This window comes from Coturnix japonica, chromosome 23 (assembly GCF_001577835.2).
Source record: "Coturnix japonica isolate 7356 chromosome 23, Coturnix japonica 2.1, whole genome shotgun sequence".
Lineage (NCBI taxonomy): Eukaryota > Metazoa > Chordata > Aves > Galliformes > Phasianidae > Coturnix > Coturnix japonica.
Genome location: NC_029538.1, coordinates 5,025,142 through 5,051,087, shown reverse-complemented (window position 1 = coordinate 5,051,087; position 25,946 = coordinate 5,025,142). Strand labels below are relative to the sequence as shown.

At 44.6% G+C, this 25,946-nt stretch overlaps 2 protein-coding genes and 1 long non-coding RNA gene across 6 annotated transcripts; 1 reads left to right on the top strand and 2 right to left on the bottom strand.

The window, feature by feature from the left end:
* The first annotated feature begins 28 nt into the window (after nt 1-28).
* On the top strand, nt 29-2,628 carry LOC107323978. The gene is made up of 2 exons (XR_001559385.1): nt 29-419; nt 1,182-2,628. It is a non-coding gene; the product is annotated as an uncharacterized LOC107323978 (long non-coding RNA).
* RCAN3 (RCAN family member 3) lies at nt 1,930-7,244 on the bottom strand. 2 transcript variants are annotated; one of them, XM_015883597.2, is made up of 5 exons: nt 7,103-7,244; nt 5,883-6,122; nt 5,312-5,485; nt 4,785-4,956; nt 1,930-3,999 (listed from the first exon to the last, which is right to left on the bottom strand). In XM_015883597.2, exons 2-5 carry the CDS (start codon nt 6,075-6,077, stop codon nt 3,791-3,793), a joined length of 750 nt encoding a protein of 249 aa, XP_015739083.1. In that variant the 5' UTR covers nt 6,078-6,122; nt 7,103-7,244; the 3' UTR covers nt 1,930-3,790. The 2 variants fall into 2 exon arrangements, with proteins under 2 accessions (XP_015739083.1, XP_015739084.1); XM_015883598.2 differs by lacking the exon at nt 7,103-7,244 and adding an exon at nt 6,481-6,792.
* A 1,372-nt stretch (nt 7,245-8,616) lies between these two features.
* Nucleotides 8,617-17,108, bottom strand: NIPAL3 (NIPA like domain containing 3). 3 transcript variants are annotated; one of them, XM_015883596.2, is made up of 12 exons: nt 17,036-17,108; nt 15,871-16,238; nt 15,702-15,770; nt 15,432-15,603; nt 15,254-15,313; nt 14,615-14,760; nt 13,889-13,985; nt 13,365-13,500; nt 12,711-12,799; nt 11,877-11,940; nt 11,410-11,504; nt 8,617-10,770 (listed from the first exon to the last, which is right to left on the bottom strand). In XM_015883596.2, exons 2-12 carry the CDS (start codon nt 15,967-15,969, stop codon nt 10,571-10,573), a joined length of 1,227 nt encoding a protein of 408 aa, XP_015739082.1. In that variant the 5' UTR covers nt 15,970-16,238; nt 17,036-17,108; the 3' UTR covers nt 8,617-10,570. The 3 variants fall into 3 exon arrangements, with proteins under 3 accessions (XP_015739082.1, XP_032304823.1, XP_032304824.1); XM_032448932.1 differs by lacking the exon at nt 17,036-17,108 and adding an exon at nt 16,876-17,029; XM_032448933.1 differs by lacking the exon at nt 17,036-17,108 and adding an exon at nt 16,447-16,563.
* Nucleotides 17,109-25,946: the final 8,838 nt, after the last annotated feature.

Here is a 25,946-nt window from a genome sequence, read left to right as displayed (position 1 = left end):
ATAACGAGGCATCTGGAGGTCGCCATTTTGATCATGCGCAGTAGCGTCACTTCCGGCAAGGTGCATTGTGGGATATAACGCCTCATTTGGTGGGCGCCATTTTGTTCGCGAGCAATGGCGTCTCTTCCGGCGGAGGGGATTGTGGGATATCACTGAGACCGCCTTCTTATTTCCGGTTCCGGCTGTGGGGGGTGCAGTTCGGTTTCCGGCTGTCCGTTTCCGGTGTTTTCGCCATGGGTTGCGGGGGGTTCTGGGGTCCCGGTTGGAACCGGAACCGGCCGCTTATTTACAACGGGAGTCACGAGGAGATGGGGGAGGAGCCAGAGGGAACCCGGCGCCCCATAGAGACCCACTGAGCCCCATAGAGCCCCACAGTGAGGCTATAAGGGTACGCAGCGCCATTTTGGGGCCAAATTCAGGTATTTTGGGGCCAAATCCGTTTTTTTTTGGGGGGGGGGTGACAATAGGGTGCTGTTGGGGGTGATGTTAGGAGATATGCGCCAGTTTTAGGACGGCAGTGCGCATGCGCCAGTTTAAGACGCCAGTGCGCATGCTCTAGCTTTAGGTCGCTAATGCGCATGCGCCAGTTTTAGGACGCCAGTACGCATGCGCCAATTCTAGTACTCCAATACGCATGCGCGAGTTCTGTAGCCGCACTACGCATGCGCCAATTCTAGTACTCCAATACGCATGCGCGAGTTCTGTAGCCGCACTACGCATGCGCCAATTGCAGCCCAGCAGTGCGCATGCGCCCGCTGCCGCACATCAATGTCCGTGCGCTTACCTTGGTTTTTTTTGGTGGTTATTTTTTTGTGCTCGCACACACGCGGCAGTTCCGGAGCAACACTGCGCATGCGCATGTTTCGGCACCCTAATACGATGCGCCCGCTCCTTTCGACGTTCCTTCCGCTCCAGTTCAGTCCTGTATCCGCCGCCCGGTTCTCTGCCGGCTCAGTTGCGTTTGACGATCCCGACGTGTCCGTGTTCGCTCCGCCTGCGGTCAGTGCAGCCCCAGCTCGCCGTCTGCTGCACGTTCTTGTAGTTAGACAGCAGAGAATTTAGATTTGGATGCGTTTTCAGGTGTTGCAGTAGATCGACAATAGTTCCACCCTAGGAAGGCTGGGCCTAAATAAAAATGGCTTAATTCCTAAAGAACAAAGTTCCGAATTCCTCCTTTACAGGTCACAGAACGGACCAACGTGAAACTGGATGGAAGAATGCGGGGACAGTTTATCTGCAAATTAGTCCTGAACATCACGTAACACCTGGGAGCCTCTGGGGGATCTGAGGGGCAAGATCATCCAGTCCAACCGTTCACCTATTACCAACAGCTCCACTAACCCACGTCCCTCAGCGCAACATCCAATTGTTCCTTGAACACCCCCAGGGTCGGTGACTCCACCAGCTCCCTGTGCAGTCCATTCCACTGCCCGACCACTCTTTACGAGAAGGAATTTTTCCTCCGTTCCAGCCTGAATCTCCCCTGCCGCAGCTCAAAACCATTCCCTCTGCTCCTCTCACTAGTGACCCAAGAGAAGAGGCTGACCCCCAGCTCCCTACAACTTCCCTTCAGGAAGTTCTAGAGAGCAAATGCATTCTGAACTAGACGTCACCTGTGAGCGAGGCAGGATGGAACCCTCACAGCACAGACATGGGCTGTGCTCCAAGCCAATGTTAGAACGCCCCTTCTGTGGGAATGGCTTTCTGTGGTTTTTGGACAACATTTCTTATTATTACAGAACAAACATAGACCACAATGCTGCACCCACATTCCACACTCTCCCTCACATTATTTGCTGTCAGTGGCAAATGCCCACGGTTTGGGAAGCATCCCAAGGGAGCCTATCTTCACTGCTCACTTTGTTGAAGAAACATAAACACTGGCAGAAAACACAGCAAACCTGGGCTAATTAAAGAAAACCACATAAGTGGTGCTGTAGTGTTTTTATTTTAAACCTCTTCACGCAAGGAACCATGTTGGAATGCAAGGTGCTGGACACTTTACACAACATACACTGACAACATCACTCGTTCCATTTGCCTTTGTAAAATGGTTTAGGAAAGTTTTCACTGAATCCCTACGTACACAAACTGTTAGAGAGGGGTAGAAATCAAACAACTGACAAAATAGAAACACCAAAGAATCTAAGATGGACTTCTGGCATTTTAAAACACACAAGTCTCATGGACAATTCAACTCTTATTTTTTTTGCGCTGCGGAAGAGCTAGACAGAGGTCAGACAAAGGGATTTGAATATTTGAAGAAATACATAAATATCAGTACATTTGCAGCTGAGATGAACAAAATCCTTTTTCCTGCCATTCTCGTAGACGCTCCTGCCTCTGGAACAAGGACCTGCCTGCAGGATCCCACTTTGCAACTGCAAGCCAGTAGCAGGAGGGGATCACAACTAGCACAATATGGACATGAAAATTACTGACCCCATGCAGATTTACCACCACTGCTACTTCTTTTGTCAACCAAGTGAAAACACTTTGGAAAGTTCAGTGAGCACTTCCAATAGAATTAAAATACACTAAAACAATTTGAAAAAGTCTGATTTCTGAATGATTTCTATATATGCATATGAGCAGCCTGGCTTTTTCAGGTATGGTGGTTTGTTGTTTTTTTTTAAACAATAGAAAAAAGAAGAGTCTGTGTAGAATAAAAAAGGTTGGTTACAAAGTAGCACAAAAGTGTGATAGTACATGTCATACAACCAGGAATGTTTTCTTCCTATTGAAACGCTTCACATGAGTTTACAGAATTAAAGATCTGTCTTTTAAAAAATGCATCCTTGTCTCTAAAGCAGCAGGTGCTCCATCAGACAAAGAGGATGCTGCACAGGAAAAAGTCTCAATGAAAAACAGCAAAGAAGGGCTCAAACTGCAACTGACCATCTCTAAAAAAATAAGAACACATCAGGGTTTAGGATCACTGTTCAGAAATCTACATGAGGTGCTTTACCTCCACCATATCATTCAGTCATACAGTCACTTTGATTTATTTATAAATAGAGGCCATCTCTAGGACTGGAGACTCCAAACATTACCATATTTCCAGAGAGGATAAAAGAACACATTCAGTAGCTGTATCCCTGTTTCACTCTGCATATCTTGTAAATCACTCTTAAGCAGATATCAGTGCAAACTGCTGCAGCCATCAGTGTACCATCAAACAGCAGCACTGCTGGAGATAGGTTCAGGGTCTGCCTTGTAGTGGTCTGTGATTTTTCCTCCCACACTCTTTTTTGTAGTCAGCAGAACTACTTGAATTTATACTTCCATGTATGTATTTGTGCCTCATGTCACATTAAAGACGTATCTGAGAAAAGCAAGTACTAACCTTCAGCTCAGAAGACTAACTGGGAAGGAATTTTAGCATGAAGACCTCCGCTTCACTTCCACTCAAATAACTGGAAGTTGTTGTACCAGCATGGATCAGTTTATAACTGCTATACAAATAACTTCTTCAAATCTAGCAGTGACAGAAAAAATATTATTTTAGCACTTGGTACACCACACTTTACAGTATAAAGAGTAATATTTTCAATAAAACTAAACTTCCTATTTTTCACTATTGCAAGTCAGGTGGATTTGCTACACTTGGGAGACTAGTCCTTAGAATTAAAGTGCTTTGTAGAGCATTGGCATCCAAAATCTCGAACGTGAGAGACAAATACAAGTAAAATCTGTTGTTGCTATATATAATATACAGCAGGACAACAGGCACCAACGTGCGTACTCATTAAGTGCCTGGTTTTTGATAGCATCCTGAGCAACACACAATTTAACAGTGCATAGTACCCCCCACCTCCAATGTACAATCAAATGCTTTAGATTCATTCAGAATTGTTGCAGGTGGCTCTGGACGCCTTGTCTGCAAGATCTTCTGTTTAGGACTTTTTATTTCTTCTTCCTCTTCTGTCTCACTTTCACAGACATGGACGACAACACTGGGAGTTGATTCTGTCCCTGCATGAAGCTCATACTTCTCCCCTGAGGAGCAGCAAACAAAGACCATGCTAAGAACGTCCCCAAGGAACAGCATTAAGCCACTTCATTGCAAAAACTCCTTAATAGCTGCAGTGACACAACCAAAAGACAAGCAGCATACAAATTTTTAAGTGACATCTTTTGTGCTACACATCTAAAGGACATTTGTAAAATGGAAAACCATAAATGCATTTGACAATATTTAATCTTCCTGATTCGCTATGAAATTACATAGTTACTGTATCCAGCAGTGTCTTTCCGAGAGGACAAAAAAGTAGTTCCCTTCTCTAACCACTACTTGTCTCTCCTATTAGGACTGCAGACAGCTCTCTCCTCATGAGCACTGAAGCCAATTCAACAGATTACACAGCAAAGCACATCGGGTTCTTTGTGTAAAAGATAAACCCTCCTTTCAGGGAAAATAAACAGCACTGTTTGGTGTAATACCCAAGAAAAATTTTGATAATGCAACATAAAGTCCATATTAGCATCCGTAACTGAAGCCACCATCCTGCAAGAGACTGAACATCTCATTCCTCTTCTCGTTTCTTGGTCACTACTAAGACTATAGCAAAATTCAATAAATGGGTGAGAGTCAGTACCATCCAGCCCAGTTCTGTGTTACAGTTTCAGTCAGCTACAGAAAAAGTAAACAGTGATAGCTCGCCTTATTCAAGTAAGTAACCTTATGTAAGTGAGACTTGGTTCTTCTCACAGAGGAGTAGATAATGCCCTGGATAAGTACTTCTGAAGTTAAATAACACAATAAAAGCAGGTAAATATCCCACCTGGTCCCAACTTGGAGACAGCGCAAAGAAGGTCGTAGTTTATCAGTGGAGTTGCATCTTCACTCTGTTTCCATCCAACTGGGGGAGATGCAGGTGGTGAGATCAGGAACTGTTTAACTGGTTGTGGAGGAAGAAGGTAGGACTTGTCTCCCAATTCACTGGGCACCTGTACCTGAAGACAAAGGCCAGGAGATGCAGAATAAAATCAGTAACATTTCTTTTTATTTAGTCTGCTTCCCCAGTAACATATGGCTGTTTTCTGTATTAGCAATGCTTGATCCAGTCTAGATTCAAAAACAATAGCAGTTTTATGATTTCTCTTGATATAACACTTCAGACAAGCAATGCAGGTTAAGAAACTGCTCTGTGTTAACAATGTGGCTGTTGATGAGTAGATAATACATCTCATGTATAAGAGAAAGAGGTTAATGGTTGCTCCAGAACTTCTCAGAAATGAAACTCATTGTCAAACATGAAGCAATGGAGAAAGAAGGACACATGCAGACCAAGTTAGTGTTCCATAATACCTGTGCAAAATATAGCTTCAGCTTTTTTCCACTGAAGTCAGTTTCATGCAGTTCTATCCGCGCTCTTGCTGCTGCCTCTGGATTACTGAAGTTTATCCGTACTCTTCTAAAGCTTTTAAACAACTGGAATGTAACTTGATTATCGTAGATAGTGAAAAGTGCTTCAAATCTTTCCTAGGAAATGAAGTACAAAGATTCTCCAAATACAGCATATACATTTTCACTCAATGAAAACACATTCTGCTTTTACTTTCCTCTCGCAAATCCCCATGCATTTCCTTAACATCCTTCTAAACCTGCATGTTTAATAGTTTTCCCTGCCTGCTCTATCTCACTACTAAAATTCCAGTACACTAATGTGTAAAAGCCCCTGTAGCTCCCACAAACTGCCATGTAGTGACAGTTACCCAAAAGCACTGAGGACAATGCTTGCTGTAAATCTGCACCCGACTTTCACCTGAGTATCTCATTTCCTCCCCCTCTGCACAACACACAGCAGTACCACACAAAACATCCCCCAGTACCTCTATACTTGCAATGCCGAACCCAGATACATCTCACTTCACCTTACCTTTTCCTCCGGTACCTCAAACACTGCTTCATGCACACTGCAAGCGAACAGTGAGGTAGGCAAGTCACTTAAATCCATCATCTCTTCCAAATCATCTTCATTTTCTCCAAAAATCATCTGTTCTTCTTCTTCTTGGTCGCTGCTGTAGAGATCGGACTGGCTGTCACTCCAGGACTTCATAGCATCTCTGAGCATCGTTCAACCAATGCAGCACTGTGTTCCAGAGCTCCTGGTAACGGTCTGCCATTACAAAAATGTAGTCAGTTATGGCAACGTAATACTGCACTGTGAGGTGCTTTCTGCCCTGTGCAGTGCTGGAATTGCCTGAACATCCCCACTGCTGCAAAGGAGGCCATCGTTTCTTCCAATAAGCAACAAATGCTTGAGTTTTACAGGAGAAGTCACCACGACCCTTTAGATAACAAAGACAGAATCTCACGTGCTATTGACTCAAAGGAGAGGAAAGCAGTTATGCCCTTCATCTCCGGCACGCAGCTTGTGGGGAAAACTCTATACAGTTAATTAAACATCTCAGCAACAAGTGCAACAGTTCTGTATGTTTTGCAACACAGCATTTATTACAAGTGGAAAAACAAACCTGAGAAGTTTCTGTAGAGGGCTCTGAACTATGAAAAGCATCGCTTCCATTTTTACAGACACGTTCTACAAAGGAATGAACCGCCAGTCTCATTTTTAACTATAAACCCGCAACGTTAACACCAGCTTTGTCCAACTCTCTCCCAGAGGTTACACAACGGCAAGTGAGCACTGTGAGAACGCGGAGGTTCCCTGGGATGGGAATAAACCAATAAACCAACGTACTATTGATAGTTAAGTACTTACAGAAACAATACCGTGAGAGGTGATAATGGACGAGGCAGAAAGCAACAAGGGCAGCAGGGCCAAAGCAACAGGGCAGCACACACACACAGCAACAAGGGCAACACACACACACAGGAACAGGGCAGCACACACACACACACACACACACACACACACACACACACAGCTCCAATGGGTTTATGAACACACACACACACACACACACACACAGAGCAACAAGGGCAACACACACACACACACACACAGCAACAGGGCAGCGCACACACACACACACACACACACACACACACACACACACACACACACAGCAACAGGGCAGCGCACACACAGACACACACACAGACACACACACACACGCCCGGCCGCGCAGCGCTCACCTCAGGACGGACGTTCGGCGGAACAGAAGATGGCGACGCGGTTCCCCTCCGCTGCGCCGGGCCGCCTGGCACGGGCCGGCAGGTCGCTGCGGGCGGACAGCGGCGCAGGCGCGGCCCCTCATCCCGCACCGCCCCGGGGAGCTGGGAAGGAAGGGGGGGGGGCGCTGACCAGGATGGAGGCGGCGGCGCTGCGCATGCGCCATCCCGGGGCCGAGCGAGGGGCAGCCCGTCAGCTGAGGCGGGAGGAAGCGGGCGGTGTCCGCGGAACTAACGGCGCTGAAACGGAACGGCCCGCACACGGTCCGGGCCTGGCACAAATACGGACGTTTGTGCGGTTTAAGTGCGTTCCTCTGAAGTTCGAAGGTGGAAAAGGGCCGGCAGTAATTGTGATAAAATGTTATCATCGCCAGCTGGTCCTTTCCCTCGCAGGAAAGCAGACAATTGGTCAAATCTAAGAAGGGCTTCTGCAGATCAGTGCTGATTAATCCTAATTACCCTTTCTGTTTCCTGGCTGCAGTCAAAGCCATTATTCGCTCCGTCCCCACTCAGCTGTGCCCTGCTCACCTCCAGCACAGCCCAGCATTGGCCGGTTGCCCCCGTGCCGCCACACAGCAGCTCCTGGAGGGGGCAGTAACGTGGCGGTACCTGCTCATCACAAGCTGTGGCACAGGGAAACACACAGGAAACAATGAGCCCACCTTAATGCCGGGACCCCGGAGCACCACGAAGGGCAGCTGTAACGCCACAGCGGACATGACTGGTCTCCAGTTGTTGTTTTTCCATTTGTGGTTTAGGACCCCAAGAGACACATTTAATTAAGAGCATCCTGAGGATTATAACTCCACTTGTCCCTTGGGACAAAACCCTGTGCAGTGAGCGTTAATTAGGTTGGTAAGCATTCATTAGCGCCATTCATTAGATAGTGCCAGTATTTAGAATTCATGGCTGTGTCTCTTAATGGCATTGCTAGGAAACGGCTGTAAGCTGCTGTCAGGCGCAATGGCCTATACCTGAAGGACGCATCGTTCCTAACACAGATCAGAGGTCCGTGCTATCACAGAGAAGCTGCTTTCTTCACCTCGATGCTGAGCTGGCAGGTGTGCTGAAACTGCAGGTCAGGTGCTCAGTCATAGAGTGCTCTTGTGATTTGGCACATCTCGGCTTCCCCTCCTCAACCTTGCCCTCCTTCAGGCTCTCCTTCAATCACATTTTCCAGCTCCTCCCTGAAATAATGCTAACACTTGTAGAAGTCCCATAAAGCCAGCAGTGTTAATACTTGAACCTCATATAAATTTGCATGCCTCAGGGGTGCTACAGTTCCAAACATCAGCTGTAGCAATTTGCATTTCATTTACAAATACACAATTTAAAACCTTTTTTGGGGGGGCGGGGGGGGTGGGGGGGAGGGATTTACATAGTACCTATAGTTGTAAACAATGACTGTCTTAACTTCCTTCAAGATTTTTACAGCTGATTAAAGCTATGGAAAAAATATTTATCAGCCCAGAATCCCATAGGTTTTACCAGAATCTTTTACTGTTAAATTTCCAGAGTTGTCATCAAAAAGACAGAATTAAACAGAAATGCAACACTGCTTACAAAAAAATTAAGCAGTCATCCTCAGGGTTCAACACTGTAAAGCCACATTTATACACACATTATCATATGAACACTTTGTACATTCAGTCAACACTGCAGCTGTATGCCACAGCATAAAGCTATATGCAAGATATACAGTGAGAACATACTAAGTGCGCTGGTGCACTGCGAAGCTGCACAGTGTAAAGGCAACAAAAGTCAGTTCACATTTGATAAAGAAGCCAGGAGTCAAGGACTTATTTTGCTCAATCCATACTGGAGACAGCAGTCAGGTGGATTATTTGCATGTCTTTTCAGTGTTTGATTTCAAACAAGATGCTGTGCATTTGGAAATCTAGCTATGCTCCACAGTTTACAGCACACTACCTGTCTGTGGATCAGCTGAAGCTTTGATATTCCGTGTGTTAAATTATGTGCTTTACAGGAACAGGTTACTTTCCATGCTGCAAAAAAGATTAGCACACGGCATGCAGCTCTACTTCAAATATTTAGGGGCAGTTTAGTCGTAAATGGCTGCTGCAATCCCAGGCATGGCCATTGTCACCTCAGCCTTTAAAAATGCCCAAAACACATTCACTATTCATTTCAAATTAAGTCTTCTAAGGTCACAGAGACACCTTCCTATGCATACAGCCCAAGATATAACAAAATAGACTTAAAATTTTGTTTCCCAGTAAAATGATTGCTTTTAGAGAAGATGCTATCAAAACACTTGCATACTCTTGTAAATGTTGCGCTTCTTCCCCTACTCTTAACTGGTTTACTCCCCTGTGTCCTCCCTTTATATCAGTTTACTGCCATCTCATGGAAGCTGGAAAGATAAATATCTTAAGTACACAATGCTTCATTATTCTGGCAGTTCTCACTGAGTGCTGGACTGTGCATGCTCATTTTTCCTACTAGGTCATTCACAGTATGAGGGCAGTACCTCTTTTGCTTCTTAGAATAAAGGAGCACAAAACAGCACCCCTACCTACAGCATCTTAACTTTTTAATGCTGCCAAAGGAACACTGACATATTTAAGCATTTAAAACTATTAAACAAAGTTGGGAACGCTATCTCAACTACAGAGAGAAAATAAAAATGGTAAAGAACTGGAATCTCATCAAGACCAACTAAAATATTCTTCCAGTCATATGACTACAGTGTTGTCCCTGCACCCTTTAATTCAACTTGAAGCTGTTTCTGTGAAACCAGAGAAATGTCAAACAGCCTTTGTTCTAAACTGCCATGTAATCAAGCAGTGGGTACTAGATAAAGATTAACATGCTCAGTGCATACATTCAACACAAGCTAAAGAATGGCTGTACAAGAAAAGCCCAGGAATACATGGTAAGTTTCAGTATTCGTGCTTGAAAACAATTAGATTTTATTGCCATGTTAAGGTAGCATGGCAGTTACATTAGAAACATGAGGACTCACAACTGTTCTAAAAACCCATCAGTCTCCCTGTGTAAAAGATTAAATCCTTCCCTCCTCACTGTGAACAACTCCTGAAAACCTCGATTTGGAAATAAACCCTCTCCCAGCAGGGCTAAAAATTGCACGGTTACTTCTCTTCCCACAGCTCTGCGTTCTCACTGTGTCTGCTATTTCAGTAGTTTCCTAAAGCCATGATACTGTATTCAGTATTTCAAGCCCTCCAGATAGCAGCCTTCAACAGAGGACTGTGATTTACTCATGCTAAGAGGAATGTTTTCAGTTTCATAACTACAGAGAATTGTTTATTTTAATAATCAGTCTTAAAAGTTAAGTTTGAGACAAACTTTAACAATACCAAAGTCAGCTCAACACTTGCCTATATTTTAATCACGTAAATAAATAAAGGTCATACTTCTGATGAGTCAAATCAGTTCCTTAAAGGTCATTCACTCCTTTTTGCTGTGCTCTAGCACCCGGTATGGTGGAGCAGAAACTCCTCTGGAACCATGTTGCTCCTGCACTATTGGCAGCGTAGCTGGTGTATAAATTTCTGGCATGTTGTCATTGTTCTCTAGGGCACCATAGGAAAAGGAAGCTTTGAGGTCAGGCTGAACTGCAATCCCTTTGTCATGCATGTTTTGCATGCCTGAAAACAGCAAAAACAGAAATTAAATGTTTAGGAACAAAAGCACATTCTTCCTGCACTCTATTAAATCAGCAAATTACACAGACTCTGGGTGAGTGACGTGTGGCACATCAGTTCCTTGAGTGTTAAATGAAAGAATGCTTTTCAGCTTAGCAGTAAAGCAACTAATGAAGGAAATTATGCTGTAGCAAATGCAGAATTGCAATCGTGTATTTATCAAATGCTACATTGTTTTTTTATACGGCTCACCAGAAAGACAATTTAGCTATGCTTCACGAAATAAGTTTCTGCTCCTTCTGACCTCTGCCTTTTGCCACGTACCTCAGTAATCTCCAGTAATCAGTTCTCCCTACTTGATGAAGACCAACCCCAAGTAAGTGCTCAAAACCTGTTATCTTCCCAGACAGTAGCCAGCTGGACAAGGCTGTTGCCAGGACCCAGCGTAAGCGCCATTAAAGCAATACACTATGTCCTCTCTGCTTCATAAAAAACATGAACATATTCCTCCACGAGACAATGAACCAAAGAGAATGGAAAAACAGAGAACACATAGCTACCTAATCCTACTGGGATACTTGAGACTTAAGTTTGATTGAAAACTCAAGAAATAAAAGAAACAGGGCAACAAAACACTGTTACCTGGCATAGCATCCATTGATATATAAGGTTCAAATGGTACAGATTTCTTCCTATTTCTTGTGATCAGGAATACACCTAGAAATGCTATGAGGCATCTGAGAAAAAATACAAGATCTTTTGAGATGACTGTGAAAACGGAGAGGAGACTATTTCACAGCAGGTCCTCAGAAAAATCAACACCTAGCACAGTAAAGAATTCAGAATTAGAAAAGAAAGATCTACTGAATGAGAAAGAATTCCCAGCTGAGTGACCCTTTTTTGTAACCAACAATCACAACTTCACACCTTCACCAAAATACAAAGACAAGTTTTCACATTAATCCTGACTCAGAGCAGAAAGAAAGCATATAAAATTTTTATCTGCTTTGATGACATTCCAGGATTTCACAGCCTAAACTATGCAAGCCAATTTAGCCATATGAGGAAAAACTTCCCAGTTTTCTATCAAGGAAACTTAAAACACTTACCCAAGTGCAAACATACATATATGAAGAACATCTTCACCAGTGAAATCCAGGTAGAAAGTTGCTCCTGGAAAAGGAAATAATTCATGGTGGCTTTCTTCCCAGCTAATATTACTGCTGCATCTCTGGAATGGATGCTCCAGAAACTAAGTCGTGTAAGATTGCTATTTCTATAGTTGGCATCTTTAGTTGGCTTTTTTTTTTTTTAAATAATTGTCTTAATACAGAAAAACATGGTCAGATTTCCACTTCAACAGAAACTGTAAGTTTACAAACCTTGTGGAATTTGACCACCAAAATAACAACGGTGCAATTAATAGAGCTGCAAGTAAACCTATACAGCAGTACAGCAACTAGTACAGAGTTTCCAGTATCAGGGTAGAGGAGGAAACAGTGCTGGAACCATTGCAGGTCACTTCACAAATCAGCCTAAGTTGAATTCTCACCAGATAGTGGTTACCACAAACACACAAGACCACACTTCCAAAGTCTGAACAGACCAAACTGGATCTCTCTAGCTACAACAGGATAAAAACCCTTGACACCAATTAAGCATACACAGCTTAAAAACACAAGATGACACGTGTCACTGTTACCATCAAGACGAGAATCGTAAGAGGTTTGACTAGAGGAAGAAAACAGTCTAAATAAAATGAATTCACATTTTGGGAGAGGAAAAAAAGGAAAGCAAGCCAGCTCCAGAAGAGAGATGACACGGAAAGACAAGTCATTGTCTTGCTGAGTATTCACCTTCCTCAGCTGTAGCTAAGAATTATTTTCCAAAATCTTTCGGCCCTCTTTCAGAAAGGATCAACACTACGTTGTGAGCACTGTTACCTGCTGTAATAGCTACTGTTGTGGACAAGATGTATCCAATGCTTGCAATCTGAGATGAGTCATAGAGCTGTGAAGCTTGAGCTAAAAATCTGCAACACAGTGACAGATGACAGAAGTTAACTTGGGAAGAATACTCAAACTACAGAGTAGTTAACATTCACTAGCGCATTTCTCCTTTCTGGCAGTTCCTTTCAAGTACCTGGTGAATACATTTAAGAAATTTTATACTTTCTCAATACACCTGCAAAAGTATCCCCTAGAATTAATAAAAATTATAGATGAATGAACATTTTGCTATATTAACTAAAGGCAGTGCAATTACCACCTTGGGGCCAGGACATCACTTGCTCCTTATCCTTGCTGCTACTTGTGTTTTTACCTTTTCACAAGAACTAAGTGGAAAAATGCAGAGCACCTTGACTTTGGCCAGTGCCAAATTTGAGATAAATACTACTTGGCAATGTCACTACACAGAAAAGCAAAGAACGCTATCCTAGGCTGCATCCTGTGATGCAGATTTGAAGACAGATGACAGAAGAGGCCAGACCTTCACACTAAACTTTTATCAGCATTCTGGAAACCAATAACAAACATTTGACTGGTTACAGATCTGCCCAAACCAGCAGCAGTTATAGAAGAGAGAGACTGTCTTACGTTGCTTGAAATACTGCTGTAGCAATCATGCACACCAACATGATATAAAATATTGGGTAGTTGAGTTGGAGGTTTCCTTGTATTGAGACAACAATCATGCCTGCCACAGCCTTCACTGTCACAACAGTCATGGAACCTGCAAATGTTTATGAAAATACAGCTGAAGCTTGTCATGCTCAACAGGACAAGAACACTGCACATTCACTCTATACGTGACAAGCAGCTAAAAACAAAGTCAAGATACATAAATATTCAAACCCTTTACGTGCATGGAAGGCATTTTATCTCTAAATGTCAGTTGTATTCCCACCAATCTGACCACTGTGACCTTCAGTAAATCACAACCTTTCAATATTACAGTTTTCTTGTCAACAGGCCTGGCAGCATCCACCACTTGTCTTAAGTGTTTAAACATTATTATGCAATCATATGACGGGAGGACAAAAGTTTTCATTTCTGATGACAAACTGGCATGCTTCATAAGACTAAGGAAGTCTGCAAAACAAGAATTCATATCAACTTACCCAGCAAAGCTACCAACAGGAGAATAATTACAATGTAGTTTGCATTTTTCTCCTTGTAAAAATATAGTAGGAGGCAGAATATGATGATCTCCACAAGCTACAAAAGAAGAGAGACCATTAGATGTGGAGTTTATGGCATTGGCAGTAAGCAGAATTCTGAATGAGTCAGACAGTAGAGTCAGAAAACAGGACAAATAAAAGGAAAATGAGGATCCCACACAATTACAGACCAAGTTTAATCCCAGTCAAATACTAACATCACAAATCTCAGCCTGTTTCCTACAATGAGGCTCTGTAAGCGATCCCTGCAGCCCATATTTAACTATTAAGCCAAACTTATCTCTGTTAAACAGATTTTACAATATTTTTAGTAAGACACTGATAGCTCAAGAGAAAAGTCTGCCCAGGAAAAGCACAGATCAAGCAAAAAATCTGGGCAGCTCTGGGACAGTTGCTCTCAGCTGCCATCAATACTACCTCCAGAGGCTGAAAGCTATTTTAAAACTTTTCCATTAAATATACTTAAAATTCTAACAGAATAATTCAGAGAGAGAACAGTATGGTTACAAGTTCCACATGCACCGTGATACTCACACTGGCAGAAGTTGATATAAGTCCATTAGCAAGTATAAAGAAATGCTGCTAGTGATCATGACAAAAACGCTTGAAAAACTCTCAACGAGGAACGTGGCAGAAAACAATCCCATATTTTATGGGCCATCTTACCATATACAACAGAAATGGCCAGCTCACTAAATGCCTAGTGATATTTTCTCCTGTCATCTTCTCATGACTATTAGGTCCAAATGTAATCAGCAGATATGTTCCAACAATTGCCAAACCACAGCCTACAAAGGACAAAACATATCGCCCTTCGGCAACCAAAGGAAAAAAAAAAAAACAAAAAAAAAAAAAACAGTTAGTGTGCTAGTATGGATGTATGGGATTAGTATCTCACATGTGGGCATGACATCACGCATAGTCCTCCAAATGACTCATTCCTCTGCCCTTCATGCCCTACTTTCAAATTATTAGAACTAAGACACCTCAGGCAACAAGTGCACCATGATCTGACAAAAAACAAAAACTCATACCAAGTAGCATGTGCTAAAGTAACTGGAGTCACAAGATCTGCATTTGGGGTTTATCATGCCTGGGGCTACAGCCCATTTTCCAGAAAGTGGAAGAATGAATGCTCCAGCTCTGCAAATACATGTATGCATGAAACGTGGCTGATTCAGTTCTGCCTAAGCTACTGCAGTGCCAGGGACCCAGGCTTGCCATCTCTGACTCTTAAGAGGTCATGCTGTGCATAGGACAGCTTGTGAATAGAGGAGAAAAATGAAAAGGAACCGCAGTACTTACTCAAAAATTCTTTGGGCTTCCACTTTTCTTTAATAAATATAATTCCTATGATTGCACTAGCTGTAACGACGAGAAGGAAAAAAAGAGAAACAGGATGATCTATGTATTGATCCAGCAATCAGCAGCCTCGCACTGGAATGCATTCAGATTTGCATGTCAGTCATTTCTTTCCACTTACCTATAACAGACACTGCACTGAGAGGCACAATCAGCGAAAGAGGAGCAAAGGCATAAGAAGAAAACACTCCCAGCTCTCCCAGAACCAGCAGAAAAAGTCCACACCACCATGTCTTGGTTTTGAAATAGGCTCGGGGATCTTTGGAACCTGCCAACCGGATATGACTGTATTTCTAGAAAAGAGAATAAAAGCATAGAAGCTGTGGCATGTATGACACTTTTTAATACGGGACGTTTAAGGCAGGACCAATATTTGTTTCATGATACTCACCTGAAGGTTGAGTGCAATACTGATAACAAGATGCCCAAAAATAGCTAGTAATGCACCAATCAAGTTCTCCTGTAAAAACAACGTAAATATGGAGATATAACATTTACCTACTATTTTTTGTACAGATAAGTTATGGCCTCCTAAGAGTAGTCTGGAGTAAGACTCTGACCTTATAAGAAAAGGCGTCTGTGTGTGGCTGCACAGAAACCACCGCTGTAGCCAGTGGGATTTGCTGAAGTCGCACGTTTGGACTGTTGGCTCCTTCCATTTTTGTTTATTGGAGTGTTTTTCAGCCTCCTGGATGACAGAACTCTTTAAAGAGGCTTGAACTCTGCTGAAGCCACGTCATTTGTGACTTGGTACCACTTCTTCCCATCCATCCTGCTTTGCTTGCTGAAAATTCTCTGCAGCTTGGCTACTTTTCTTCCTCTGCTGGATTACATTGAGAAAGGTCAGGCACCACAGGCAGAGGCACGGATAAGCCAATATTTCTAGCAAGTCAGTGGAGCAGCAACATCATATTCCTCCAAGAGGACACTAGGAACGATGTAAAAGGAGAAAAAAAAAGGGGGGGGAGGGAAGAGTGAATCAGTTTTAAGAGCTCAGTGGTCAAAAAGCTGCGATGAAACCCCGCGGTCGGGTGACCCACAGAACCACCCCCAGAATCAAACCAGCACCGGCACCTGTCAGTAGAGGAAGCAGAACTGCTGCGCCTCCCCACAGAGCGCCGGGCACAGGAACTCACCTTTCCCGGAGCTCACAAACCGGCCCGATCACAAGGGGGACACGGAACAAGCTGCGCCGTTCCGAACGCTCGTGCCCGAAGTCTCAAGGGCTTCCAGCCGCGCTGTCCCCCCCCGGCACAGCGTCCCCCGTCAGCTCGGCACGGCGCGGCTCCAGCCGGGGTTACCGGGCCGTCCCCGCACGGAGCCACACGCACAAAGCGGCCCCGCAGCGCGGCGGCTCCTCCCAGCACAACAACCACAGGGACGGACGGACTGAAAAGCCCCGTTCGCACACGGGGCCGCAACGCGACAAGTGGGGGCTCAGCCGGGACCGCCCGGCACGGACGGGGCAGCCGAGCGGCCCCCGGCCCGACCCGCAGCTCGGCCCGACCCGCTGCGATTCACCGCCCGGCCCGACCCGCTGCGATTCACCGCCCGGCCCCGCTCACCCGGCGGCCCCGCTCAGCTGAGGCGGAGAGAAGCGCCCGGCCCAGGGAGAAGCTGTGACAGCAGCAGCGCCCGACAGCGGCCGGGACGAGGCTGCAGCGCAGCCCCGCGCAGCGGAACCACAGCGCCGCCACAACAGGGCCGCACGGCGGAGGGACGCACCTTAACGCGCATGCGCGAGCCGCCCTCCTCGAGCCACCTGAACCAGCTGCGCACGCCCAGCAGCGCGCGAGGGTGCTTTGAGAACCTGCCTGTGATTGGATGTCTACCGGAATTCCGAGAGAAACAAGCCTGGTGATTGGAGGAGATGCGGAACTGCCGCCTTCGCGGTCACCGGGGTTTCTGCTCCCTCCGTGCGCCGCCTGGCGGGGCGGGAACGGGAGGACGGGGGAGTGTGATGGGGATGGGTCAGTATGGGGTGTGATGGGGATGGGTCAGTATGGGGTGTGATGGGGATGGGTCAGTACGGGGTGTGATGGGGATGGGGTCAGTATGGGGTGTGATGGGGATGGGGTCAGTATGGGGTGTGATGGGGATGGGTCAGTATGGGGTGTGATGGGATGGGGTCAGTAGCGGGGTGTGATGGGTATGGGGTCAGTATGGGGGTGTGAATGGGGAGGGGTCAGACGGGGTGTGATGGGGATGGGGTCAGTAATGGGGGTGTGATGGGGACGGGGTCACTATGGGGTGTGATGGGAATGGGTCAGTATGGGGTGTGGATGGGGATGGGTCAGTATGGGGGTGTGATGGGATGGGGTCAACTAAATGGGTGTGATGGGGAATGGGGTCAGTATGGGGTGTGATGGGGATGGTGTCAGTATGAGGGGTGGGTGATGGGGATGGGGTCAGTAACGGGTTGTGATGGGGATGGGTCAGTATGGGGTGTGATGGGGATGGGCAGTTATGGGGTGTGATGGGGATGGGGTCAGTACGGGGTGTGATGGGGATGGGGTCAGTATGGGGTGTGATGGGGATGGGTCAGTACGGGGTGTGATGGGGATGGGGTCACTATGGGGTGTGATGGGGACGGGGTCAGTATGGTGTGTCCATGGGGACGGGGTCACCGTGAATCTCAGCCCATTATTGCAGCGCTGCTGCCGGTGCCGCTCGGTGCCTCATCCCGACCAGCTGAGGTATCCCAAATAAATCAGCAGTTAAAGCTTGAGCAGTAATAGAACAATATGACTCCTCCTATTTTGATACACTTCTCCCTGATCCTTCCCTGATTGGTGGAGTTACATTGGTGTGTGTTATCTGGCCAGCAGAGGGAAGCAGAAAGATATTTTATAACTATACTGTATGTTTTTCCAGCCCGCTCTTTGCAGTTTCTTTTCTACCTGCTTGAGTTCCAGGTGACCTGATGCCAAGTTCTGAATGAAAAAAAAAAAAAAAAGTCTTAAGGTATCTTCACAAAACACTCCCCTTTCAGAACTTCCTGCTTGATGAGCAGAAGGGGCAGGAAGCCAAACCACAAGCTACACAAGGGCTTGGCTGATTCTTTCTTAAGCTTTACCCTAGAGAACAGTTACTGCATTAGGTAGAAGAGAAGCATTAGCTCCATTAATACTGGACCTTTTGGGGGTTACTGACTTATTTTCCTCCACCAAAAGCACTTGGCTGTGTCCCCTACAGCACAAGCCATTTTGGAGCACATTCCTTTAGCAAGGTAGTTGGGGATAAACACAGTACATGAAGTTTACCTGTCCGTAGTGTGGGCAATGTAGAGAGTTTATTTGCTTCTTAGTACCTGACCTGGAATACCTAATAGGTTAGCTGACCTGTTTTTGCAACTGTGCCAGTTTACCACTCTATTCACACAGCTCCGTGGGTGACAGGGCACTGGGGCCTGGAAGATATTCCTCGTGGACTTTCCACACATCTATGTGACCCCTTATATTTACCAGAATATAATTCATAATATTCTAAGGACACAGATACGCAGTCATTGTAGCAGGAGGTAAATTTCCAAGTCACTTTCAACCACACTGATGTGATGATACACACGCCAAACCTAGAGCTTGATGCAGTGGATGAGAGAAGGGCTGTTTAGTTGTTTTCTTGACACGTGCTGACCTGGAAGGTGCTAATCAAGAACATGCTGCCAGGGTAGTAACTCATCTTTACAGGGTAGGACCTAGCATGGGACTCTCAGCAGGCTGGTCATCAGAAGCAGCCCAGTCTGGGCAGCACCAGGGAATTAACTTTATAGATGCAGGGGTTTGGGTTTTGTTTTTTTTTTGTTGTTTATTGTGTGCTTTTCCCCCCATCATTTGCATTTTTAATAGCCAGTTCTAGCAAATTCTAAACTTGCTTCCCTCTGCACAATCATGCAGTACGTGATGGAGATCTTCAAGCACATGGCAGAATCTCCACATGACAGCACCACACAGAGATGCAAGCTGAAGATCAGAGCAGTACAGTGATCATTCTGCTTCTAGTTCTGGTGTTGATTAAAGATGTTCCTTTTTAAAAGACCAGAAAGAACAGAGTCAGGAAAGGTGTGGTGACTGCAAAAAATGCATTCTGCCCACATGGTGAATTAACTAGGTCCAATTCAGATATTACAGGTGAGATTTTAAATTTGCTGTGGCTCCCAGTCTTTACCAAGTAAACTGCAGAGAAATTTGATCTTCCTCAGACTCAGAAATACTCAGTTTTCCACGCAACAGGAGATTTGCATTAAATTATTATAATTCTGAAACAATTAAGACATCCACCTTAATGCACAATTAGAGCATGAAATTAAGATGTGCAAATGATGGCTTGGAAAATGGTACACAAAATAAAATAATACCATCCTTTACGTTGTTGCTACACCTTCAGCTGGAATGTTATGTTCAGTTCTGGCCACCCTAACTTAAAAAAAAAAAAAAAAAAAAAAAGGGCTATGACAAAAATAGACTCAATTCACAGATAAGATATACAATCATTAACTTCCTACTAAAGACTGAAAACACTAAAGATGTTTAGTTAAGAGAGAAGGTAAACAAGATGGGTTGAAATTTATGAGATTATTAAGGATAAAGAAAAGAAAAAGCTATCCCATATCACATAAAACAGAAGATATCAGCATCAATTTAAAAAACAAAACACCAAGGAAATAAAAATACATCCCTGACCCTGGGATGGTGACAAGCTCTGTCCTTGCTGTATCACTGGTCTTGACACTGAAGACCTCACAGCATCCATGAGTTTCCATCCTAGAAATCAAGCCTGTGTTGGTTGGTTATCTGCCAAGAAACTCCAGGCAGGTGAATTTTACACCTTTAGCAGGTACTGGGTTTTAAGGTTTGACCTCAGAGTTGGCAGTGAGGTCTGACTACGTACAACTGACGTAGCTGGCTGTGTCCTTTCATTTGCTGTGGATCTATGCTAGTTTATATCAGCTGAGGACCTACCCCTCAGGTTCAGCTCCTCAACCTCCTGCTGGGCACTTATTGGTCCCCACCCATGCCACAGTGACCAGGCTTTGCTGGAGTGTTGCAAGCTTTAGTCCACAGGAATTCAGAGTGTGTTTTGAGATATGGAAGATGTTAACAAAAAACAAAGTGCTGGTAATAATTATCAGGTAGTTGACAATAATACACACACGGCAAATGGACTTTTTTTTTTTGCCCTTTCAATGTGTTGTTTTTGGTTTGTTGTTTTTGGTTGTTTTTGTTTGTTTTGGTTTGTTTTTTGCAATAGCCGTGGTTACATTTGGATTGTTTTGTTCCTCTTCAGTTTTTTTCTTTCTCTGCACAGGATGTCTGCATTGCAGCCCGTTCCTAGTGAGCTTTTCCTTTCAAACTGCATTTTAGTGCAAGATACACCCACAGAACACACTGACTCTTTATAGCATTTGATGACTTTGTATAGCTGTTTAAAGCAGAATGAAGATGACACAATTTAATATGCTTAATTAGTTGCCACTCACCAGCTGAGACATCTTAACTGGCTTCCTGCACATTCTTGAAGCAGTTTATGCCTTTATAAAGTAATGTGATACAGTTTAAACACCAGCAAAGGTGTTTTAAGCAAACATGCCTTAACTCACTATTTGGGTGTGCAAAGAGCACACATACAGAGATACTGAGACTCAGCTGACATAGGGTGATCATGTTCGCTCATACAATCTGTGTACCAAGACTGTGAACTTTCTTATAATGACTCACTGTGGCTGAGAATCTGCCCCAGCATGTTCTGAGTTGATTAAACTAGTTTGCAGGCTGTAATTATTTTCTATACCATAGTATAATGGATTCGCATCATATTATTTTTAACACTGTAAGAATTTGCTTCTGGGAATGGCCTTCTTAAATTAATCACTGACTCATGATTTACTGTAGGAGATAATATCTAACCTACAAGAAGCAGAACAGGAAACTATCTATTTAAAAGATGGCAGTGTCTGATGATTTATGACTATACACAAAGAGACATCTGAGAAGAAAAAGAAAGCCAGATCCTTCAGTCTTTATGTGGCCACTGCTCTCACTAAGGCAAGAAGGAAATTTTGTCTAAGAACAGGAGGGCCTGTATTTGAGGCAGTTACAGATGAAAACTGACAAATATTGGAGGGGGGAAAAAAAAGAAAAAAAAAAGCGAGCAATGAGAAAACTGTCTCGAGTTGTCCTCAAAGCTGTCTCCAGCACTTAGGCCAGACCCAGCAGCAAAATAAGTCCAGTTAAACATCATCACTACTCTAAGCATTTCACCAGCTCAATGTGGGAAAAATAAGAAAACCAGGGAAAAAGTCTTTTTGTGTTTGAATCTTTTATCCAATTGTCTTCTCTCTACCTCCTCACTGTTGTGCTCTTCTGATTACATCAGTGGGTTAACCTTGACCATTAGAAGTTTTAACTATTGGACTAGATAAAAAGTCAGTTTCAGCAGTCAACAACAATAAAAAACAACAAGAAAACTACACGAAAAATAATCCTGGGCATGCAGCTTATCATACAAGTTACATCACATGCAAGTTCTCCACCTGTATGATTCTTTAAAATTGCTAATATCTCCATTTGTGACTGTGCTCAAGACAAAGTGTAGTATTGCCTTATCAGTGTCTCTTGAAATAAGTTCTGCCCAGGACAGCATTTTCAAAACCCAGAATGGATTTCTCCACACAATCCTGTTACACCAGTTCTTTTTCCCTTACATTTGCTGACTAATGCACTCTCATTCCTCAGCACCAGTGTTGTAGCCATGTTTGGTATTTACATCTCTTTCCTGTTTGTTCTGTAGGTCACTATAGCATCAACAATTCCCTCATCAAATTGTCTCCCAAGGGTATAAAATCTTGATTCATGTCAAAGACCTCTGACTGACAAGAGCAAACAAATGCTACAGAGCTCGCAACCTACTGGACACATAAACCTACCAAGGAAACAAAGAAAACTTGTTTTATTAAGTCCAGTTCTGGAAAATAAGCCACTTTCATGTGACATGGGAAACTATGTCAGACAACAGAGCGATCCTACAGCGTCCCACTACATCATCTGGTCCAATTTGGCCAGTTATTGCCGCAGGTTTGCAGGAACTGACTCAGAGATGGAAGCATTACAATACATTGCCTTGAAGGAGAGTGCGGGGTGGTAATGCCCTGGAGTAGTGTATCAGAGGTACCTGAATCAGATGATCTTTCAGACATTTACAAACAGTAATTAAGTACCACACCACCCTTATGATGTAGGGGTAATTTCTCACCCTCCCGTTTTACAAAGCAAGAAACCAGAGCTCACATGACCTGGAAAAAGAACCTTCTGCTCTCATATCCCAGACCAGGGCTTAAGCACTAGGCCATGTTTGTTTTCCATAGCCAATGCCCTCAACTTACCCCCTGAAGAACACACTGAGCATAAAGGGTCAAATCTGGAAACCACCCAGCACGAACAGTGCAGGCTGCTCACAGCAATATTGCAGCTCAGGGTGTCTAATGGATAAACCAGGGCCATTTCCCCCAGCTCCTCCTAGGGCTGGGAATTAGAGCTGGAAGGAGGCTTGTAAAACTCTCAAGTACTTCCTTCAAGTCAGAACTGCCATTCCCACATATCTCATCCTACCCCTTTCAAAGGGATTAAAGCCATGGAAGGAAACTCCCTTCTCCAGAGCCCTCTGTTCCCTTCGTAATACTTATGAGAAGACAAATAAATCTGCCTATCAGCAGATCACTCAAGTAAATTTATTGTCACCAAGCAGTGACTTTGCCTGGCCTTAGATTAAGATCAACAATAAATTCCTGACCACAAAGACATGACAAAGCCCACAACTCTCCTTACTCAACAAGTGTATCTTCACTACATCTCTCAGCAGCTGTATCTTTTAACAAACGTTTTGGAAAAGGATTGGGAACCTGCAGGGTGAGAGGGAAGCAATGCCAAGCGGCATTTGATAAGGACAGTGGGCTAGAGAAAAGGACAAATTAAATACGAGGAGTGAAGGTCGCTGCTCTGTAACACAGGAAAACACGAAAACATGTCACACCCAACTGCTGGCATTAAAGCTTGCAGCCTCTCTTGTTTCAGTCATTGGGACAGAATGAGAGGAACACCCTGTTGGAGTCATTTGGCAATGCTGCTTTGGAGCAGCTGAGCAGACAGCTCTCTGCAGAAGCTGGATTGCTGACAGCGCTTTCTGTCTTACTGTAAATACAGTGAGCTCACTGTGGCACTGCAATTGGCCCTCAGCCTGACAGTGCAGCAGCTGATTTGCAGTACATAGTGCTGCACAATGGAAGATGATCATTAGCTGAAGATGACTTAAAAGCTGTTAATTTCCTTGATGTTAAACAATTGCTACAACTAATAGGAGGTGCAAAAAGCTCCTCTTGGTGCTCTTATCTGATAAACTAAAAGAGGTGCTGCAGGCTGACCATGTCCATAAAAACATTGCCCTGAGAGGGGAGTATTTTCTTGTCAGTATCTAAACATATGAAAACTACAGTGCAGACGAACCCTACCTGCGCAGAATGCACATCATACCTCTGTTGTGCAAGTTGCATGTATAAACAGACACCCTTCACCACATACCCCAGTACATTTTACAAGCCTTTTTGAGTGTTTCTGACCCAGATCAGCACAAACCAGCTGCTGACTGTCCAGAGCAAACACACTGCTCCAGAGGAAGCGTCTCTCATTTATCAACACATGTAGGGCCTTTGCAAATCCTAAGTGGGCTCATACTTTCACATGACCTTTGTTCACTTAGAGGTGGATCACCTTCATCACTCGTATCTTCATCTTCAAAAGGAGCTGGTGGGCTCCGGGCAAAGAGTCAAGAATGCTTTCACACATATTTGAGAGCTCTGCTTTACGCAACCTCCAGAGCAACTCACATTTGCTGGAAGGGATGAACGATACTAAGGCAGTCAGCAAAACACCCACCCTCCCTGTGATGGCAGGGCATGTTCTGACACTGGCATGAAGCAACCAGCATTTCCCTGCATGCAGTACGGTTGCTACGATTAAAAACCTGACAAATCAAGGCTAACCTAGAACCTGCACCAGAAAAGTACAAGTATCTTTGCCACCTTCCTGCAAACGAAGGAAGTCATCTGAATAGTGCAGATGAACTCAGCTCCAGTCTGGGCAGCTCTTACCCTGCAAAACTTAGTATAGTCTTGTAGCCAGCATGAAGTGGACCCTTGTACAATCCAGCAAGACCACATTTTTGTGCTGGGAGCCCAGTTACCAGCAGCACGGCTTTTGCTGTTTTTAATCAGAAGTAATATTACTAGAGTCCACAGAGCTAGACTTGTGTGACTATGTAGGGAATCAAATGGGTGACAGTGACTTTGTTTACACCAGCAGGGAGTTAGCTCTGAAACTCAGATGTTTAGTGCAACTAATTGAGGGATTAGCAGTCAACAAGAACCCATAGCATTGCATACACACACCAGAAAAAAAATCCCCAAGCAACTCAAAAGACTAAAACCAATACAAAGCTGCAGCCCTTCTAAATCCATACTGCTCCCTCTGAAGGTGTGGAAAACACTATCTTTCCCCTCTCCACTTGCCCTCTTGTCTAGCATGCTCCCCTCCCACAGGCAGCAGTGGACCTCTGCTCTTAACTCTTACCAGCAGCCTGGCAGGATCCAACCCACCTGCAGCAACCAGCCACAGCAGTGCCCAGGACAGGCAGTCCTGCTGCAGAGGCCTTCCCAAGAGGAGCAGAGCCTGTTCCTGCCCCTACTTCATGGGCTGGGATGCTGAGGGGACCTGCTGATTTTGCAGCCATCTGTTCCAAGTGTTGTGGGATTCTTGGTGTGCCCGTTTTCTTTTTAACTCAAGCTGAAATTTGGCTGTAGCAGGACTGTAGGTAGGCACAGCCCTACAGAACGGATACTGAATGAGAGAAGTCCTGCTGAAGATGGAGTCTGGGATACAGAGTTGAAGGAGTACAGAGTGCTGAGATCTTCAGTGGCAGATAAGTCTTCAGACTTACCTGAATCTCATCTCAAAGGCTCTCCTCATCACAATAACTGCAATCAAGAAATCCAAAGTTCACCAGGCTGACACATTTCAACATCTCAAAACCCCCTTCCCAGTGGGAGCAGAGCTCCTCTTTCTTCTGTGATTGCAGGATTCATGTGCCTTTTGCTTTGACACAGATGGGAAAATCAGAGCATTAAACAGAAAAAGGGACATATAAAGTTTCCACTTTTCAGTCATTTAAGATTAATGAGAAAATGGAGGCCTCCCTTCCCCCTCTCTCTCTTCTTCTTCCCTGTAACCCCTTTCAGCCTTTCTTCCTCCATCACAATCAGAGGGATGTGCTCAGGACTACTCAGTTTCCTCCACCTGCCCACAGTACTGTGACAGTGTGTGAGCAGCTGTCAACACAGAACCAGGAGGGAGAGCAAAGCCCATCTTGCAGAAGGGGAGGAAGGGTTCAGGAGGAAGCCAGGCACAGACCTCTGTGCACAAGGGGAGCTGAGGCTGTTTAGAATGACAGACTTTTTGCACTGTTAAAAAACATTTGGAGCAAAACCCACCTGGAGTCTTTTCTGTCCCTCTGTGGTCCTCTCCCTGCCCTTGCTTCTCTGCGGCCCTTCCTGACTCAGACCTCCAGAGCCAAGTTAAAATGGCTTGTG